The 14,099-nt window shown below is 43.2% G+C and overlaps 1 protein-coding gene across 4 annotated transcripts in view; it reads left to right on the top strand.

The window, feature by feature from the left end:
* Nucleotides 1-14,099, top strand: part of RUFY1 (RUN and FYVE domain containing 1) — a 62,385-nt gene that overhangs the window by 21,550 nt on the left and 26,736 nt on the right. For all 4 annotated transcript variants that reach the window (XM_045284425.1, XM_045284426.1, XM_004696856.2 and 1 more), the window contains exons 5-9: nt 1,057-1,180; nt 3,681-3,742; nt 6,392-6,457; nt 11,348-11,417; nt 13,581-13,682. In XM_045284425.1, the coding sequence (XP_045140360.1) occupies nt 1,057-1,180; nt 3,681-3,742; nt 6,392-6,457; nt 11,348-11,417; nt 13,581-13,682 (424 nt within the window). The remainder of the gene's footprint in view (nt 1-1,056; nt 1,181-3,680; nt 3,743-6,391; nt 6,458-11,347; nt 11,418-13,580; nt 13,683-14,099) is intronic.

Below are 14,099 nucleotides of genomic sequence, written 5' to 3' on the forward strand. Positions count from 1 at the left end.
TCATCTGCTCCCGTGTGCTCTGATCAGATACATCTCTATCCCAGAGCTGCGGATTCAGTGCCGTCCTTTGAAATAAATTCTTCTCAGGGGAGGGGATAAAACACTCTTTGTAAGAGAACATTTATTCTCTATTTTTGAATACCATATTCAGTTTGTAAAATTTTATATCACTGAATATCGGTAAAAATTTACACCATCAAAAAAAAAAGATTTAAACCATCTATCACTAAGATTTATGGCTGGTTAAATTTTGATATTCATAACTGTAATTGAAATATCAAAAAAGAAATATCAAATTAATTTTCTGAAGAAATGAGAATTTACAGGAAGGAATCTCTTAAGTTCATTTGAGATAAAATGTCATTTACAGTATGGCCTGTCTCACAGTTTTCAGTAATGGGTTATTATCTATGTTCTCTATGTAATGAATACAAATTTCAAATATTTCATCTACTTGGTGCTTTAATTCCAGTTATATAGCATGATTTTATTCTGATGAACTTAAGACAAAAAGTTATTAATGCCACTTGGTTTTATAAATCATGAGCGACCAGAAGCTGTAATAGGAGATGGAGTCACATAGAAATGGCTGAATGACTAAGAGGTAAGGATGTAAAAGCAACAAGTCTTACTCAGTGGGCCACAGGAAGAAGGAAGGGTCTTATGTGAGGATGCTGTTGCCACCCCATTCATGTTTAGATGAGTGTACGTGCAACCGTTCCGATCATCGGGGAAGGAGCCAGTGGAGAGGCACAGGAGGGGCCGGTGATGGTCAAAACCTCAAGAGCCAAGAGGAGATGGGTAGGAGTAGAATCCAAGGTCCAAATGGAGGAGCTAATTTAAGACAGGAGGAAAGAAGGACCGTTCTTAGCCCCAGGAAGAAAGACAATGATGGAGAAGAAAGGGCAGCCCTGGAGTGCTAGGAAGCAGTGAAAGAAAGGAAGTAAATCCACAAAAGGAAGCTTGGCTGTCAGCTGAGAGTGGAAAAGGCTGGGCAGGTTGAGGTTAAGAGAAGGGATTTCTGAACCTGTCCCTTGTCATGCCCATCTCTTTTAGTGAGTTCTATGAGCCCGAGGCATTAATGATGGAAGAAGAAGGGATGGTGATTGTCGGTCTGCTGGTGGGACTCAATGTTCTCGATGCCAATCTCTGCTTAAAAGGAGAAGACTTGGACTCTCAGGTAAAACTGAGTTTTAGCTCAACAGTCCAGGGCTTTTAGGTAGTATCTGCGGCTTGGGCAAGAAACAGAGGGCCCTCTGCTGGAGTAACTGAGGTGCTGTGACACAGCAGAGGGGCCGCAGTGAGGGCAGAGTCCTGTGAGGAAGGGGAGGGGTGTTGGGCCTGTATCATAAAAAGAGAGGACTCAAGGAAGGGTGAAGATGGAGGCAAAGGCACAGAGGCACACACCGAAACCATGACATGTTTGGCAACAAGCAGACAGCTCTCCAGGGCTACAACATAGTGTGCTCACTGAGTGAGGTGAACAAGGAGGCTCCGGTCAGTTTTAAAAGGCCATGATTTTAAAAAAGGACTCATAGCATAGGGAACAGACTTTGGGGGGGGGGGGGTCAGTTGCTGGTGGCAGGGTTGTGTTTTTGTTTGGTCATTCCCATCGAGTCAGTGCCAACTCATTTCAACCCTATAGGACCGGTAGAACTGCCTCTAGGTTTCTGAGACTGTAGCTCTTTACGGGAGTAGAAAGTTCTAACTTTCTCCGAACTACTGACTTTGGGAATCCCCACCCAGGGCATAACCACTGCCCCACCTGGGCTCACCTGGGGCAGGGGAAGGGAAGGAAACCCAAGCAATAGACTAGACAGTAGACGGGTAAAGTTAGAGGAGTGTGGTCCATGAGAAAGAAGAGAAAGCAGGGAACTAGGAAACTGGTAAACTATTTTGGGGGGGGGCTGATTGGTGGTTTAAGCTGTCGAATACAAAATTGATGCTGCAATGAAATGTAAACCCCCCATCTGATTTACAATTTTTAAAAATGCGACAAGTAAATGCCATAGTGAAGAGTTTCTTATTTTATTCTTCAGGCTTCAGGAAGCTCTTGGAGGCATTTAAATGGCACACTAAAATGATCATCCTGGCTTAGAGAAAGAGAATTCTCAAAGACCTGCAGGCAACACTATATAACTGATCAAGGATTCACATTGGGGAGAAGGAAGGGAAAAAAGAGGCGCTGATACCAAGGGCTCAAGTTAGAAAGAAAATGTTTTGGAAATGTTTATGGCAGCATATGTACAAGTGTGCTTAATACACTTGAATGATGAATTGTCGTAATATTTGTAAGGACTCCCAATAAAATGATTAATAATAATAAAAGACATGCAGGTCGTGATTTAGAACTAGCCAAGGATAGAGACTGACAAATCATGGAGACCAGTCTAGAAGTCCCAGAAGGTAGAAACATGAGGATGGGGGCTAGAAAGATGGAAGAGGTTTAAGCAGTCACAGTGAAAAGATGGGGCATAAATGAAAGTAAGTCACAGAGGTAGACTACCCTGAGTACAGGGACAGCTTTGCCGTATCTCAGGATGGACTTTCTTCCTGCTTGGGAGCTGCTGGCCAGGGCTGAAGACTAAACTCCTACTGGCCAGGACTGCGAATGTCTGAGGAAAACACACTCTGGCCCACCCACCCTCCCACCCTCTCCCCAACCTTATCCCACCACATGTATGGACCTTCAGGCCAGGGCCAACTTTGCTTAACAACATACCTGCCCCGCCCCACCACACCCCTTTAAAAAGAATGTTAAGAGGGACAGTGTGTATTATATTTGTGTATTTTAGAAAATACTGAGGCCTCCTTTTTTATTAAAGTATCGTTCTAAATGTACCATTTTCCACTTTGAGTAAAATTATATCTAACACATTTGCCATTTTGTCTATTTTCTGTACTGCTAGTGATGTTTGTTAACATGAATGGGTCAAGTTATAGAATTATTACCTGAAGTGCTTTATTTCTTGAGAAAGCTCTTGCTATTTAAATGGGGAAGGAGTCTTGGTCCTCTCTACTCCCTGAAATACTGATTGAACCATTTTCACCCAAATTTGAGGAAATAGGGCTCCAAAGTGCCCATTAAGATCACCTCTTTAATTCTGGTGATCCAGGTCTCCTTTTTAAAAAAAAAATCTTTATTTTGTCCCTGGAGCCCTGGCGGCATAGGAGTTATGCGTTGGGCTGCGATCTGCAAGGTCCGCTGTTCAAATCGATCAGCCAATCCTTGCAAGATGGGGTTTTCTACTCCCGTAAACAGTCACAGCCCCGGAAACTCCCAGGAGAAGTTCTTCCCTCCCTAGAGGGTTGCTGTGCCGCTGACTCAGTGGCAGTGAGAAGAAGAGATATTTGGGATTGTATACCCAGAGGATTTATTGATCTGTGTACATGTGATTATTAAATATACAAAACTTACCTAAAATAGATGGTGGCATTTCAGAATATTCCTTTAAATTTTCATTTGTAACGATTTTATCTTCTAGAAGGTGGTGCATTTATTTTTCTTCTGGTTTGTGTGGTTGATGGCTTACTGCTTTAGAAGCTTGCCTATTCTGACTCAATGTGTGTAGCAAAGAGACCGGAAGGTAAACACCCTGGATTTTAACATTTGTATGACTCATGAAAAATGAGAGCATTGTTACCTTTTCATTTAAACGTGTGCCTTTTATCTTGGTCAGGTTGGTGTGATTGATTTTTCCCTCTACCTTAAGGATGTGCAGGAGCTCGATGGTGGCAAAGAGTAAGTGTGTGCTGTACACTCGTTCTCCTTGTTCGTGAAGTTCGTGCAGAGAATGCTGCTATTGGTTTTGCTCCATTTGAAATTATAGTTCTTTTTCATTGTAGTGCTCATACATTGACTCTCACTGTTAAAAAATCAAGCTAGATGGAAAAATAAACATAAGGCTTCCCCATTCACCCCACCCCCATGTCCCACGCCAATCCCTCTCCCTCCTCAGAGGACACTGCTTTTGCTTCTCCTTCCAAGCATCCTTTTGATGCCTTACAGGCCTGTATATGGTGGTGGTATGCATTGCTTTCTGGTTTGCTCATTTGAATAGAAACAGAGGTACTGTATTAAATGCCTTTGACTTGTTCTGTGGTCATAGACTGTCTCAGATATCTTTCCATAACGTGTACCGTGCCCTGATCTGAAAAGAGAATACTTTTAAAAGAAGTTATCCAGGAAGAAAAAGAAAAGGAAGCTAAAGAATTATATATATATGATATATATATGATATGATATGATAATTATATATATGATATATATCATGCTATAATAAGGAGTATGTAAATAAATAAATACATAAAATAAGGAGTATGTGCATGTGTATTTCTACACTGCTAGAGTGGTGCTGATATCAGACACTGGGAAGTGGCTGCCTGCAGGGGAAGGGGTGGCAGGCATGGCAGGAAATTCTTCCTGTACAGTCGTTGGTCATGTTTGAATAGTTTACCTCTGTTACCTGTCTTTCTGGGTGTCTTCCCTCAAAAGGACACTGCCCACCCCCACCCCCGTATCCTCCCCTCTCAATGCCCTGGTAGCTCCCTCCTTAGGATTGGACTAGCAGGAAGCCCATCATTCTTCAGGAACCCTGACTACAAGGTCCACCAGAAATTTAAAGTCCACCAGGAATTTAAAATCTAGTCTTAATGGAAAAAAAGAAAATTAGAAACAAAATTCTTATCTTCCAACAAGGGAATACTTGAATGAATGATGGAATATCCATGATATCCCATATTATAGTTATTATTACTGACATAAAAATAGAATATTTTTAAGCTACTGGTAGAATAGACTTGGAGGGATTCCCACAAGGTATTGTTTAGTTAGAAAAGTGTGATAATAAGACATGATATCTAATTTTCATAAACTTAAAACCCTCATTGTTCTAATCTTTTCATTGTATGTGTTATATGTGTAGCTCCAAACACGCGTATACATTATTATGTGCATCAACAGGTTAGTGTGGGTTACCTGGGAAATCTATGAAAGGAGCAGGGTGGAGGAAAACAGGTTTAAAAAGATGACACTCAAAAAACCAATCTAGAACCTGCTATATGAATGTATAGAATGATCCCATGGGTGTAAATAATGTTTGTGTGTAATCAAATAGAAGTAAATCAGGGGATGTAAAACCTAACTAAAATACAGTAAGCCCATGGGTTACAAATATCTCACCCAGGACCAATTTGCACTCCCTCTTTGATGTTATGTAAATACACTGTCATTTTGAAGCAATTAAAGGAGCCCATTTTGAAGCAGTTAAAGGTGGTGTAGTGGTTGTGCTTTGGCCTACGATCCACAGATAGCAGTTAAAAACCACCAGCAGCTCCATGGAAAAAAAGACGAGGCTTTCTACTCCCATAGACAGTAACAGTCTCAGAAACCCACCGGGGCCGCTGTGAGGAGTAGTGGACTTGATGGCAGTGAGCTTGTTTGTGTGGTTAAAACAATTAAACCAGCCCTTACAACATTCTTCATCACATCGCCTTCACTTGATGAACCTGTAATTTTCAAATCATTGGAAAGGCTTTGCTCCTTGGCTTGGACTCACCCAAACCAAACCAAACTCACTGCCATCAAGTGGACGCCAACTCACAGCAAGCCCAGCAGGCAGGGTGAAGCTGTTCCTGTGAGCTTCCAAGGTTGTAACTCTGTACACGAGTAGAAAGCCTCCAACAGTGGTTCTCCACCTTCCTCATGCTGCGACCCTTTCATCCAGTTCCTCATGTGGTGGTGACCCCCCACCATAGCATAATTTTCTTTGCTACTTCATAACTGTCATTATGCTACTGTGATGAATCGGGTGACCTCTGTGAAAGGGTCTTTGGACCCCCAAAGGAGTCGCAACCCACAGGTTGAGACCGCTGCCCTAGAAGTTGATGGTTTCAAACTGCTGACCTTCCATTTAGCAGCCCATTGCATTCACCCAGGATGCCAGCAGGGTTCCTTGTTTGCACTCACGTAAAATGCGAACCTGTTCGCTCCTTACCTACAAATTTCACCTGAAAACACACTAAGAACTGATCTCATTCGTAACCCAGGGGCTGCACATATTAGCCCAGATGCCTCTGCCTAAAAAGTCTCTTCATCCCCTTTCCTGAGTGAGCCTCGGGTACAAGAATCACTTTCTCCACCACAGAGAGCTGTTTGCCTGCAGTGGGTTGATGCTTGCATATCCCACATGCCCAGTCCTCCTTCACAAGCAGAGGGACCCTCCCCGCTCTTGTCTCTCTATAAGCAGGCAGCTGCTCCTGAGCTCTGACTGCCAGGTGGTTTCCTGAAGCCATTGGTACTTCCACAAGGTGTTTGGAAGATTGGGGACAATTAGAAAGTAGTAACCGTGAATTTAAAACACGGCCCTCTTTTTATTCTCCTTCTTAAAAGGCAAGAAAGAATTACTGATGTCCTTGACCAAAAGAATTACGTGGAAGAACTCAACCGGCACTTGAGGTAGGCTGCACCCCTTTTTTCCAGTTTTAGTTACATGTTCCTTGTGCTATAATCTCTTCGTGTCATTTGAGTTACCATGAATTTATAACGAGTATTATTCATAATCATTTTTCATAACAAGAAAAAAGCTATCTCTGAAGCAATGAGCACAGAACCACAGAGGTGTAATTTTTTTATCTATTGATAATGTGGTTTGCAGGTATTCTCTGGGCTTTTATTTTGTTTTATGCAGTGGCATGATTTTAAGGGGCAAATAAATTAAACTTGGATCTTCCCTCCACTTCCCACCCCACAGCACATCACTGTCATGAGAACCCTGCTACTGGTAGGAGTGTAATGCAGCCTGCCAGTGGTTGCAGCAGGAAAACTGGGCTGAAAACCAGTGAGCTAGATAGACCTTCTGGAACAATCTGGTAGTGGTCACAGGCATCTGTAATTTGTGTTTGTTTTAATTGGAAAGCTGTTAATGTGTTTCATGAAACATTAGTCCTTAGAAATGTTAGTGGAAAGTGTGTGTGGGGGGGGTTAATTTATTTTTTAAATAAGTCATTTTATTGGGGGCTCTTACTTATATTATAACAAACCATACATCTGTTATCTCAAGCGGACATGTACAATTATTGGCATCAACAATTTCTAAACATTATCTTTCTTCTTGAGCCCTTTGATATCAGCTCCTTTTTTTAATCCCTCCCTCCCTGACCCTGCCACCCCCTCAAGCCCTTAATATATTATGTATTGTTATTATTATTTATATATATCTTACACACCCATTCTATTCCTTCACCTCCTACCCTGGTATTCTTCCCGTGGTGGGGGGGCGGGCGGGTTTATTCTGCCATCATTGCTATCCATTCCTCCTTCCCTCCCTTCCTCCCCCATCTTCCCCCATCCTCTGAGAATCATTGCTCCCCTTACTCTTTCTGAGGAGGTTTGTCTTTCTGGATTCTGTATATTGAAAGCTCTTGTCTGTGCCACTGTCTGTACATTGGTCCATCGGGAAATGCGAGATTGGACTAAAATCATAATAGTGGGAGGAGGAAGGATTAAAGAACTAGAGGAGTGTTGTGTATTTCAGCGGTGCTAAAATGGCCCCTGGATGCATTGTCTCCTCCATGCAGCCCCTCTGTGCGGGGATATCTAATTATCCACGTATGGGCTCTGGGTCTCGAGCTTGGTCCCTCTCCATCACCTCCATGAGGTTGTTTATTTTTGGAATTCTGATGTCTGTTCCCAGCGACACCTCATGATCACACATGCTGGTGTGCTTCCCTGCTAGATGGCTGCTTGTTTGGCTTCAAGCTTTTAAGATCACAGGCGCTATATCTTTTAATAGTCGGGCACCATATGCTTTCTTCACCACATTTGTTTATGCTCCCAGTTTGTCTTTAGCGATCCTGTTGGGCGGTAGGCATTGCCCAAGGCCACATTATTATAACAAAGTGTTCTTGTGTTGAGGGGATTCTTAAGTAGAGGCCCAGAGTCCGTCCACTGCCTCAATGTATAGCCATATAAATATGTGTACATAGGCCAATGCCCCTATTGTTACGCATTAATGTATTTACATATGTACACCTCTATGTTTATTCCTCAATAAGTAGTTTTGCTTCCTGGTCCTTTCCTCTATTTCCTTTTATGTTCCTCCTGTCCCACTAGCATGTTCGCCCCTCATTTGACTCTCAGTAATTCCTCTGGCTAGATTACGGCTGCTCTACCACTACCAGGATTTCTACTATTTGGGAGGGGGAGATTCTTAGGCTGATGCCGTTGGGCCTGTTATTCTTTATCTGCCCCCTCTTCGACGCCGTCTGTGACACATTGGCAGGACTCCTTGGGACTCCTCTCTCACGGGGCCTCAGACACAGGGGAAGGAGCTGCCGAGCCCTCAGAATGTATTTAGGGAAAGCTGCTGTGAGGCTTCTTCTGAGAGTGGTATTGGCTGCCACTCTGACAGATTCTTTATCTAGGCCTGGTTAATGGAGAATTGTCTTTAAGGTAAGGTGACCGAACGTCCCGCTTTTGGTGGGACAGTCCTGATTTTAAACAATTTTTCTGGCGTCCCACAGCATTTTAAAAATGTCCTGATTTTTTTGAAAGAATGCACGACAAGCTAGGGTATGCAGTTTTCATCTGCCATATGGCTATTTCGCCAGGATATGAGTTTTATCAATGGTGTCCCGCTTTACCAATGTTAAAATCTGGTCACCTTACTTGAAGGGCTACATGTTGACTCTTAGCAGATACCGTTTCATCTCCCTGAAGGTAATCATTACTTTTATCCCTCACTCTAGTGAGGATGACTCTTCTAGTAATGGCTTTCTTTACACCTAGCCATTCCTTGATGATGGTAATAAACTCTACTTGCTCAGTTTTAGTAATTTAATATTAAGTTGACTTAGTTGTTCCTCTGGCGTGGTATCAGGGGAGGGCATCTTCACGAAATGAGTGGATAATTCTGCCTTCTTTCTGTGCCTGGGTACAACTGGGCATTGTTCGGTCCCTGAAAATTAGCTAACGTAGCGTTGACAAGCTCATAGCCTTTTTGTTTTGTTTTGTTTGGGTTTTTTGTTTGTTTGTTTTTTTTCATTTTTCTCATAGCCTTAAAACATGTCATTCCCTCCATGTTTTTTGTTATTGTCTATGTCATTGGGTTCTCTCTATAGAAGCAGAACCATGTGCATACCGAGAGAGATTTATTTCAAGAGATTGACTCACGTGATTATGGGGGGCTGCCAATTCCAAGATAAATCTGTAAGTCAGGAAGCAGGCTGGAGACTCCTGCAGTTTTGTGTCCTAAGATTCCTAGATGATGGAAGGCGTGCAGAAGTGAGAGAGTAAACGAGCGAGAGTTGTGCTGAAACAGCCATTTGTAGTCAGAAGAAGGTCCACAACCTGAGAAGCCTCCCCCTCCCCCACTTTCAATAAACTGATTGATCGCTTTGCATTGGATTAGATTATGGAGTGTGTTTGGGAACCACACTTAACCTACCCAAGGTTGACACATACAGTTAGCCCATCCCATTCCCTTTGCCATTTTGTACCTTTGTATTTTCACTTTTCTCCCCACCTAACTCCTAAATTTTTCAATTACTAGCCTTGCCAGGTTTCTTTCTTTGTCTTCTTCCCTTGCTATTAAAAGGGACCCATCTATGACACTGTATCCGGTTGTTTAAAAGTTGCTCTGGTCAACAAAGCCCACATGGAAGAAGCACACCAGCCTGTGTGATCACGAGGTGTCAAAGGGATCAGGTATCAGGCATCAAAAAACAAAAAAATCATATCGTTGTGTGCTCACCTTCCCAATACGATCACTAAAGACAAGTGGGTACATAAGCAAATATGGTGAAGAAAGCTGATGGTGCCCGGCTATCAAAAGATATAGCATCTGGGGTCTTAAAGGCTTGAAGATAAATAAGTGGCCATCTAGCTCAGAAGCAACAAAGCCCACATGGTAGAAGCACACCAGCCTGTGTGAACAGGAGGTGTCAAAGGGTTCAGGCATCAAAGAACAAAAATCCATATCATTGTGAATGAGGGGGAGTACAGAGTGGGGACCCAAAGTCCATCTGTAGGCAACTGGACATCCCCTTACATAAGGGTGCCAGGGAGGAGATGAGCCAGTCAGGGTGCAGTGTAGAAACGATGAAACATACAACTTTCCTCTAGTTCTTAAATGCTTCCTCCACCCCACTATCATAATCACAATTCTACCTTACAAATCTACGTAGACCAGAGGATGTACTGTACACTGGTAAAGATAGGAACTGGAAGTACAGGGAATCCAGGACAGATGATCCCTTCAGGACCAGTGCTGAGAGTGGTGATACCAGGAGGGTGGAGGGAAGGTGGAGTAGAAAGGGAGAACCGATTACAAGGATCTACATATAACCTCCTTCCTGGGGGATGGACAACAGAAAAGTGGGTGAAGGAAGATGTCGGACAGTGTAAGATATGACAAAATAATAATTTATAAATTATCAAGGGTTCGTGAGGGAGGAGGGAAAATGAGGAGCTGATACCAAGTGCTCAAGTAGAAAGCAAATGTTTGAGAATGATGAGGGCAACAAATGTACAAATATGCTTGACATAATGGATGGATGTATGGATTGTGATAAGAGTTGTACGAGCCCCTAATAAAATGATTTTTTTTTAAGTCACTCTGGAGCCAGATTCTTGGCTTCCTGCAGAGATGTGGGACCTTGAGAGAGTTCTGTAATATTTTAAGTTATGGGGTCCTCATAGGTAAAGTAGGACAACAGTTGGACGTGCTGTGTAGAATTGAGCTAAGACTTCACTGAGTCCATGGCGTGAACATGCTCAGAAAGAGTAGGGCCTGGCACCACATCCAGAAAGCATCATTGGTGTTATGGTGGTTATGAGACTAATTGTTGATTGAGTCTATTGCCCTCCTGTTGCCAGATTCATTACATTAACTAGCTACATGTTTCTCAGTAGACAAGTTATATGTTCTATAAAGAATTTTTTTAAAAATAGAGAAAGGTATAGAAAGGATTTAAAAATCACTTTGGATGTCTCTAACTCACAAGTACTAATATCTTCTTATGAATATCACTTTAGATATGTGATTGCAAACACATTTTGGTTCCCCTCATGTATTGTGTTAGAGGAAAATATTTTCTTTCCATTTGAGTAAAAAGCAAGTGAGTAGCAGGTTCTAGCAGCAAAACTTATTAAAAAGTCTTTGTATGTGCATGTGTCCACAGGCTCACGTGCAGATGCATATATATAGTAGAATTCTTATCTCCATTGGGCTAATCAGAGACCCTTTGCTTTTCCTTTTCACACAAGAAACCTAGAAATTGTTGGTCTTAATTGCTTACACTGTGGGAAAACGGCCATTATAAGTTCGTTTCTACTTATTTTCTACAGTTGCACCGTTGGGGATCTTCAGGCCAAAATAGATAGCTTGGAAAAGACAAATTCAAAGCTTCAAGAAGAGGTTAGTACTAACGTCTAGAAATTCTTCAACCAAATAGCATTTTCCCAACTTGGCACATCTGAATACAGCTTATTGCTGGTTGGAATCGGGTTGAGCTGCACAGCGTGATCATGCTCAACACTTTGCATCCTCAGAATGTCCCTCTTCCGTCCTGCCCTGCCCTGCCCTGCTCGGGGGCCCTAGTCAGACACTACAGCTGACCCTGAGCCAATGCTGTGTGACTTTGGTTTTGCCACTTCAAAGTAGTCCAGTAGAGGAAAACTCCTTGGAAAAGCCCTGTCACTGTTGTAAAACTGCTGCTTTCTTCCTCTTTTCCACATTCCCTATGAGGTAGGTGTCTCCCCACTGCCCCAGAAGACACTGACCTAGCCCTCCCCTGTCTGTGTCTCTGCTTCTCCGAAGAGGAAGCAGACCTGCTCTTTCCGCAGCATGGTCTTTCTCTTCTTTCCCAGTAGGAAGAGAGAATGACAGGGCAGAAAGGAGGAGGGCTGAGGCCGAGGAAGAAAGCTTGCTGCCCGCTGCCCGGCAGCCGCCTCTGAACACATCATGTCTCCTGTTAGCAGAAGGGGCCTTGCCCAGCCTTTCTGAGCCTTTCCACAGGTAGTGGTCCCTGTCTGCTCAGTACTCCCCCACCCAAGATTCACTAGGAAGTAAGTAAGGCTCTCAGAGGGTCTTAAGCATGAACACCCTACTGTTGTGGGGTCAGATTGCAGACACACCTTTATAAAGAAGGGCTCCTGTGGAAGGCCGGCCGCTCTTTTCTAAGGCTGCTATCCAGCCTGAGAGGCCTGAACTGTAAGCCTTTCCAGAAAGGCGCTCAGATGTGTGTGACTAGTAGGAAATGCAAAGCAGGTGTTCATAGATAAGGTATCATGGGAGGAACTTCAGTGACCTTCGTTCAGAGGACTCGTGCTCACCTTCGCTTGGTAGACCTTTGAGCTTCGTTGTAGGTAAGCACTTCATAACAATCATGTGATGGAGATGAACGGAGTTAAGAGCATATCAACGGGTCTAACGAACCATGCGGTCTGTTGAGACCCTCAGGATATGTTGGTGAATTTAAGAACAAGCAGAATCTCCTCTTTGTTCTCCCAAATGAGGTGGCATGTTTTGAATGAAGGCCTCATGTTAGCCTTTTTTTTTCATAGTAGTGAAAATACACACAGCCCAACATAGAGTAATTCAACATAATTTCGCTTTTGAACTAAAGTAGGCTGTGTTATCTTTAGAAGCCACTGATTGCATTGGAACTGCTTAAGAGAAAACCTCTTCAGGGGGTGTTCTGTGTCTGCAAAGTGCGGGTTTAGAATGGACTCCCTGTTTTGTGTGCTCCTTCCCTTTTAAAAGCAACCCATGCTTCCTTTAAAGCCTTGACATCGCGTATTGGAGCCACCGTAGTTATGTTTAGAAGACAGTCCAGTCCTGGGGTCTGAGTCTGAGTGGGAAGTAATTGAGGGGGTTTAGATACTGTTGACAAAGAGGGATTGAGAAAACCCATGTTTCCAGGTTCCTTCCAGTGACTGACGTCGTGAGTCAGTATCTTTGGCCTTGCTCTTCTCTCTCTGCTGGGTTCTGAGGCTACGTTCAGCAAGGGCGGGGGGTGGCATATTGGCTCACCTCCCTGGCCTCTCGGGATGTCCCCTCCTCAAACAGATCCTGAAGTCATCCTGCTTCTGTATCGCCCCTAAACTTCAGGACTCACCTGAGAGAGAACAAGAGGGCCTCTAGGGCATGGCTTCACTGGTTGGTTGTTCATTCCTCCTCAGAGTTTCTCTAACTCTCCCTGTGAATGTCGGTGGAGAGAAATGTCACAGAGAAGAATGAAGACTCAGAAAACAATGTCACAATCCCTCTTAGCATGTAGTCTACATTGTCCCCAACGTTTTGTAAGCATTTTCAACACAGCCGATTTTCCATAATGGGAATTGAGAGCAAACAGCACAAGCTGTTTTCTTGTCAGTATTTTAATAAGTACTTGTTCAAGGTATTAAAAAGTTTTGTAAACATTTTGATTACTAAATGTTCTACTTTATGCCTCCACTGGAATTTATATCAAATGTGTAAGCGTACATTAAAAGTTGTGAAGATGCCGAATAAATGTGGGTTCTTATTGGAGCAGAAAGATCAATTTTGATGTTAATCATGGAATTGTTTCTGGATCAGCTTTCAGCTGCAGAAGGCCGGATTTGTTCACTTCAAGAAGAACAGCACCAATTGAGAGAACAAAATGAACTGATTCGTGAAAGAAGTGAAAAGAGTGTGGAGGTGAGAAATTGACCTGAGAGTCAGGCAGCATCCATGTCCTCACTCAGACTTAGCCATTCAGTCTCCGAGTTCAAAGCCTCCTGACGGCCGGGCCCTGATGTGCTCCTTTGACGCCATCAAGTGCTGCTGGGGTCAGCAGTCCCTTCTCTCCCATACCTTCTCAGTCTCCACTCACGGTCTTCTCTGACACCCTTTCTGGGTGGAGCCCCCCTCCATTTTACCATTGCTTTTGTTTATTGTTGTGTGTAATTACCTAATGAAGATAGAGGCCATGCCTGGTTCATCTCTCAATCCACCCAGTGCTGCAAGCATACTCACTCCCGAATGATTCATTACTAAGAAGTACGTTTGTCCTGTTGGAAAGAAAATTACATGTGAGTTGTCTTTGAATGAATAGGTCGGACAGGGCAAGATATG

This window comes from Echinops telfairi, unplaced genomic scaffold (genome assembly GCF_000313985.2).
Source record: "Echinops telfairi isolate 266 unplaced genomic scaffold, ASM31398v2 ScPeMD7_7469;HRSCAF=8507_0, whole genome shotgun sequence".
Lineage (NCBI taxonomy): Eukaryota > Metazoa > Chordata > Mammalia > Afrosoricida > Tenrecidae > Echinops > Echinops telfairi.